Source organism: Protopterus annectens, chromosome 9.part0 (assembly GCF_019279795.1).
Source record: "Protopterus annectens isolate FY-2018-M chromosome 9.part0, PAN1.0, whole genome shotgun sequence".
NCBI lineage: Eukaryota > Metazoa > Chordata > Ceratodontiformes > Protopteridae > Protopterus > Protopterus annectens.
Genome location: NC_056743.1, coordinates 430867475 through 430874919, shown reverse-complemented (window position 1 = coordinate 430874919; position 7445 = coordinate 430867475). Strand labels below are relative to the sequence as shown.

The window sequence follows — 7445 nt, the reverse complement described above, 5'->3', positions numbered from 1 at the left end:
TAAGTCATTGTATAGTGTTACTGCATTCATGCTGTTAAAAACATTTTAAGTGCCAAGGGACGCACTGACTAGCATTTACTACCAATGTTATATTATGACAAGTTTCTTTACCAGAGCAAGGTACACACTCAGTGGTGCACACACTGACTGGTGCTGTGCAGTGGTGCAGTGGTTCACATGGTCACCTCACAGCAAAAGATTCTCTTGTTTGATTCTTAGCTGGGGTACCTTTTATGCGGAGTCTGCATTTCCTCCAGACGTTCGTGTGGGTTTCATCCGGTTTCCTTCCACAAATCCAAAGACGTGCCTCTGCAGCATTTCTTCCTGGGCCTCTTCTGTAAATAGGCTCTGTCCTAGTTTTTCTTTCCTGGTCAACAAATGTTAAATAAAATGTAGTACCAATACCACATTACGACACATCCCTGTACCACAGCAAGGTATCCATGCACAGAGGTGCCCACACATAGGTACACACACTTACATTTCATGCCAATGTTACATTGACCAGCACCTGTACCACAGCAAAGTAGCCAGTCAGATGTACACACACTGACTAGCAATTAGTAGCAATGTTACATTTTGCCAAGGCTCTTTACTGCAAGGTAGCCAGTCCCACAGAGGTACACAAAGACAAAGCACAAGGACCCCCACTCACAGGACGCACAAGACAGCACTACAGCAAGTCCGAAGAGAGACCCACACAGACTCCCTCACATAGGATGGAGACACAAGACAGACAGCTACACAGACTCTTGCACACAAGACATGGACACCCACACATGATGAAGACAGCACTACAATAAGACTGAGCTTTAAGAATTTAAAATACTGGGCTGATGAACTAATAATAATGCTAGAATAAGATTTTGCAGTAGCATGCGTTGTGCGACCCCAAATTTTTGATGAACAGCCTAAAATTCACAAACATCTGGACATTGTGCAACATTTTCACAGCCCCCTCTAACCTCCTATCCTCTCAGCATAATTCCAAAGCTGAAAATAACTGTAGAAGAAAGGTGCAACTTCAAGGATAGTTACAAACATTGCTATGATAAACTTAGAATGATATTAGAATAACATGGTTTGCATTGGCATTCATTAAAATAATCTGTACATTCTGCAGAACTCTAATAGTGTCCCCTCCAAGTCTCAGCACAATTCTAGACGAGGTAACAACAAAATAAGAGTAACGTTACTGTTTTAAAACGCTGTGCTTATGAGCTAATAAAGATGGTAGAGTAGCAGATTTTTCTGTTAGCATTCATTGCATGAATCCACATTTTTGATGAGTAACAGACCAAAAATAGAGATCCACCTTCTAACCATTGTGCAACATTCTCACAGCCTATACCCCTCTCCTAACCTCTCAGCTTAACAATTCCAGTCAAAGCCAAGAAAACTGCAGAATAAAGGTGTAATATCAGGGGTATTTTAAAACTTTGCTATGATCGACTTCTATAGTAGAACAGGGTTTGCACTGGCACGCATTAAGACATCAGTACATTCTGCAGAATTATCACAGCCCCTACCCCCATAAAACTAGGACCCCTTTTCTTCAGAAATATAAAGAACATAAAAATAAAATAAAAAAAAAATCATCCATTATGACAAAATAAACTTCTATGCCAATCCGCCCTCTACCCTTAAGTCAGATTCAAAGAAATTCTGGAGCTCTGTTAAACACTCTTCATCCAGGAATCCCTTCCTCTCCGAACCCATGTCCCAGTGCAACACCTGAAGACATAGCCAAGAAATTTAACAATGATTTTATGAACTCCACTTCCGTAATAAATTCCCCCCTCCCCCAGAAACAACATTAGCACCCCCACAAACTCTATACCTCTTCCAAACCATCCTAATTCCTTCCCTCTAAAAGTAGTATTAACTACGTAAAGTTATTACTCTCTAAACTTAAACCTTGCTTCCCCATCTGTTGACTAGCTACCCTCTTACTTCTTGCAGATTGCTTCTGAACTTTTTGCTTATCCTGTATCCATCTTAACCAATCCATTTCTGAATCCTTTGTCCCCACTGCATGGAAGAATTTCTTTACTCTACCATTCACTAAGGCTAATTCCTCAAACATATCCAACTTCAGACTGATTGCCATACTGTCTCCACTCAAAAATCTTAGAGACATGCATTCACAAGCAGGTAATGCATTATCTTCGCCAGGAAAAACTTCTCACACCCACACAGCATGGTTTCCATCCCAAGCATAGTACAGCTACTGCACTCCTATCATTCATCAACATAGTCTCCCTAGCTTGGGATAACAATAAACGTGTCTCATTGCCTATTCCTTGCCCCTTCTAAATTCTTTGACACCGTCTTTCACCTACTCCTCCTAGATAAACTAACATTTCTCTTCCCCTACAATCTCCTGGTTCTCCAGCTATATCTCTACCCACCAGCAATCGGTTAAATGGCTGGTCTGCACTATCCTCCCCTCTCACTGTACAAATGTGAGTCCCCCATGGGTCTATACTTGGACCACTACTCTTTAATATTTTCACCAACCTGCTCTACTCCTCTTGTCCTCGGGCATCTCTTGTGCAGTATGCTGATGGACTCAACTGTTATAGCAATTGATGACAACCCAACTGACCTCCACTCAACTACCCAGACATCCTTCCACACCATCGAGACTTGGCTCAGTGATAACAGACCAATACCTAATCCAAAAAAGACTAAGCTTCTACTCTTCCTACCTAAAAACATCACACTCAAAAGTACATTTACCATCTTATCCCGCAACAACATTATCATCTCTGCTGAATCTAGTACTAAATTGGTAGGTGTTACAATAGATGATCAGCTTAAGTTTGATCTCCATATTGCTAACTCTGTAAAAAGAACTCATCAGAAACTTCGATACCTTTTCCGTAGCAGTAAATACTTAACTGACACTGCCCGAATAACACTCTCCCAGGCTTTATTACTCCCAACACTCCTGTACAGCTGCCACATATTCATAAACCTAAGTTCTACACTTGTATCCAAGCTTGAAACTACCTATAATAAGATTGACATATTTGCAGCTAACCAAACCTACAAGTCACACTATTGCTCAACACTATAGCAACTAGACTGGCTAGAATTCCCTCAGCTGCTCCAACTATACCAACTACAAATCATCCACTCTATCCTCTGCCTACCCTTCTGCCCCAGCCTGTCCACTATCATATCCAAATATTCCCCTGCAAGGACGCTATGCAGCTCAAATCAAGAATTAATAGACACCTACAGAACCAAAGTAGGCTTCCTGCTCTAACTATAACCCAGCTGTATCCTGGACCCAACTCCCCTTATAAATCCCTCCAGCATAGCAAAAGTTTCAAATTAGCCACAAGGAAATACCTAAAACCAGTGGTCTTGCCACTGCAGCCAACCACCCTGAAACCATCCTTTCACCACCTCACTTTTAATGTTTGTCTAATACTGTTCCCCTTCCTCTTCTACCTCTCCCCTTCCTCTATATCCAACCACTCGTAATTCTGTGTCTCAAAACAAACTACCTGTCTAGTCTGTCTCCTTTACTCTACCTCCCCTACATCTCCTACTAGCCATTCTTACTTTCCTTTCTTGTTTCCAAACTCCTATACAGTTAGATCCTACCCACTTTAACTAAGCATCTGCTTAACTATTAACTCATTTTGCTCTAAGCAGGTTAAATATTGTAGCTAGTCACATTTTCTTCTAATTGTTTAAAACCTTGTTTGTAACAGTTCACATACTGGTCTGCCAATTGTTAATGCTCTGTATAATTGAATTGCCTGAGGAGCTTTTTTCTGTCCAGGTCTCTGCTTGTAAGATCCTGTAGCTGATTGTTACTACTATGTTACTAAAATGTAATAAATTGTTTTCTAGTCCTGAGGACCTTTTCTCCCCGGATCTCTGCTGAAAATAAGCCAAAACCTCAGCCAGACTAAATCGGTTAACAAATGTAAAATAAATATATAAAAAATAGTCTCTGCACAATAAATCTGCATGAAGTTAAAGCAAAAATAAAAACACACAGGGGTAACATTAAAAAATGTGCTTATGAGTGAACAAAGATGCTGGAAATAAGACATTTTGCAGTAAAATGCCTTGTGTAACCCCACATATTTTAATGAAGAGAGACAAATACCAGGCAAACTCTGAACATTGTGTAACATTCTCACAGCCTGTAACCCCCCCCCCACCACCACCACCACTATTCTCTCAGCATAATAACTTCGGACAAAGCACAAAATTATCCTAGAACAAAGGCATACCATCAGGGATAGTTGTAAACATTGCCGGAATACATAATACTAGTATAACAGAGTTTGCATTCGTATACATTAAAATAACAGATCTACATTCTGCAACATTCTCACAGCTACTAACTCCCCTCCCAAACCTCAGCACAATAATTCCAGACGGAGCAAAAAATTCATAGTACAAAGGTGTAGCATCAGGCATTGTTACAAACATTACTGTTACACACAACAATACTAGTAGAACAGGGTTTGCATTGGTATAAATTAAAACATATGTACGTTCTACAGCATTCTCCCAGCCACTATCCCCCAATACCAATATTTCAGCACAGTTATACACAAAACACAAATGCATTAATGAATGTTCTTGTGCAAGACAAAAAATTACATCAAATCTGGACATGAATTAGACAAGCCTCCCTTCCTCAATCTGTTAGCAGAAGAATTCTGGAGAAAGGTAAAAACAAAACTGTTACAACTATAGTCACCCTCCCCCAAATCATCTTACTACAAGAACTCTGCTCAAGAAAAGTAATACAATCCTCTCCTTAGTTCTCCTCACCCCCCCCCCCCCCCCCACACGCACACACAAAAAGTAAAAAAAAAATAAACCCAGCAACTTAACTTTTCTGCAGTTGATAGCAGGCTGTTACTAATCCTCTGTCTGCTTCTACACGCAGACTTACAGTTCAGCCCTTTTAAATTGTCCTTAAAAGGACAGTTTTTCAGATCTTTTAGAAATTGCCCTTATAAGGGCAGTTAAAAATGCAGCTCCTTTGCTGGTCCCACGATTGCTCCAGGAAGACTTGAATCCTCCATCTATCCTCGCGGGTATACCGCTTAATCTTCTAGCATGAAAAATCTGGACAAAGCCAAAAATAATGGGGGTGCAAGGACCAAAAATAAACTTTTTAATATATATTGCTCTTACAAACTTAGAAAGATGATAGAATAACAGGTTTTGCATTAGCATGAATTTTCTGAAGGGCATAGTCTGAAACTTAAATGTCTTTATTTTCTAACTTCAGTCTTTAATGATTTTAGTAATTTGCCAGAAAACCTCAATTTTATGGAAAACTGACCAGAAATACGAGGCAAAAATGTGGAAATTGTGAAAATCTGTACAGTTGAGATGTTCACTTTTTAAGTGTTGCTCATATAAACTTACAGACCTGCTAGAATAGCAGGCTTTGCTTTAGCATACATTTTCTGAAGGATATGAAGACAAACTTAAATGTCTGCTATTTGTTACTCACTTCAGTACTCAGATTTGTAAGAAAACCGCACATTTTATGAAGAGCAAACCAAATATATGAAGCGAAGTCTGGACATTCTGAAACATCTGAGCAGTTCAGGTATGCTTCATGCCAGTCTAAAGAACCAACCCAACAGACCACTGATTACAGCACAGCCAATCAGGTCCCTTGCTTCACTGAAGCAGACTCGATTGAGTGCAGCTTACAGACAAGTTTTTTCAGGGGGGGGGGGGATACCGGAATTGCGCAACGTTTTGCAGCTGTGAGAATGTCTAGGAGGTGCCGAGGAAGAGGTGGAAGACAGAGAAGCCTGCAGCTGCTTCTTGTGGGGGCCCTCATACATGGGGAGATAATTGGGGGCTCTCTGTGGCCACAGGTTCGGCAGGTGCCTAATGACAGCTATGGGGGATAGCTGAAGAAAACTACCAGAAATCTCTTCTGTTTTTAGTCATTTCCCTCAAAGTGCATGTTCTTTTGGATCAACTGGCAAATGAGATATGAGGTATTTGGGGCAACAGAGGTAATTATTGGAATGGGAGGAGTCAGAGCTCTGGATCCATATCTTCTGAAGGGGTGCTAAAGTCTGATCCAGTAAGCAAAGAAGGTTGAATTGGACCAAAAAACACAACATTGGATCAGTAGTTTACAGAATGCCTAGGGTCTGAAGATGAATTGGCCTTATGCCGTAGAACATCTAGCCTATTTGTTTCTACTTTAATTTGTTTGAACACTAACCAGTTTATCTTTTTGCTTTTGTACACCAGAGCCTCACAAGAGCAACTAGATCACGATTAAAAAAGAAAACAGCTGATCCTGCTTTTGATGACCTGAGAGACTGAAGGAAGTGGAGACCATGAAAAATGTGGCTTTTATAAATGAATGTTCAGTCCCTGTTTGTTGGCTCAGAAATGCACCTTTGCAGTGCCCTTTTGGGATCCACACTGTTTGATGAACCATAAGATACAAAACGTAAAGAAGTGAAATTCTGTGCAAACTTAGTAAACCTGTTTGGTTTCACAAAAATCACAGGGTATTATCCTCATTACCAAGAATTATTTACTTTTAGGTTTAAAAAAATTGATACTGTTTCTTCATATTTGCTGCTAGCTTCCATATATGTCTTAAGGACCATCTTAAAAATACTGGTTTATAATTAGAATGGATGCTGGATGTTTTCTTAATAGTCCATGATACTTAAAATCTGTTTTTTCTAAATTTGTTTTTCATATCATAGGACTTCATTGATGCATCTGCCTTGTGTGGCAACATGGATAGAATGCTTTTTTACAATTTTTTTTATACAGTGAATGTTCTCTGGAAAATTTGTTTTCAAGTTAAAAGTTTTGCCAGCCATACTCTTAGCAATCCTGCTTCCAAATCTGTATTTCTGTCATATGATAATTCTTTTTACAGTTCGTACAAAACTGTGAGTTGTATATATTGTATAGCTAGAGTATGCCTTGACAACAGGATTTTGTGCCTTCATTGAGGTGTCATGAGGCAAGGAATATTTCAGAATGCTGACTTTTGCAGAGTGCCTTAAACTTTTCAGGATGTGATGTTTTATTGTGCGTTTGTGTATATGTATATAGATGTCTGTATTAGGTCATTAAATAAATTTTAAAATAAGATGTAGGAGATTACTTTTATTGGAATGTGTTCATTTCAAAGTACAAGAGTGCAGGATAACCCAGTAATATATTGGTGATAATCCCTTTAAATAAATTTATTTAAAATCAATACATTTATTTATGTTGTATTCTCAGTGTAATTTGTAATTCTATTCCCCTGGCATTCGGTTGTTCTCCAGTATCTTTATTAGTGACAAAAATCCAAGCTTTCCTGTGTGATCTTTCATATGCTGTCTGCCAGCCTTCTCCAGAGAACCAGTAGCAGCATTCTTTCTTGGCATAAAGATTATAATTAGTCTAGAAATCCTTTT

General features: G+C 39.3%; 1 protein-coding gene across 1 annotated transcript in view; it reads left to right on the top strand.

Moving 5' to 3' along the window:
• LOC122811251 (receptor expression-enhancing protein 1-like) overlaps window positions 1-7146 on the top strand; it is a gene marked incomplete in the record, with an annotated part of 933039 nt that extends 925893 nt beyond the window's left edge. The window contains 1 exon segment of the mRNA XM_044082970.1: window positions 6268-7146. Coding sequence (XP_043938905.1) covers window positions 6268-6342 — 75 coding nt within the window.
• Window positions 7147-7445: the final 299 nt, after the last annotated feature.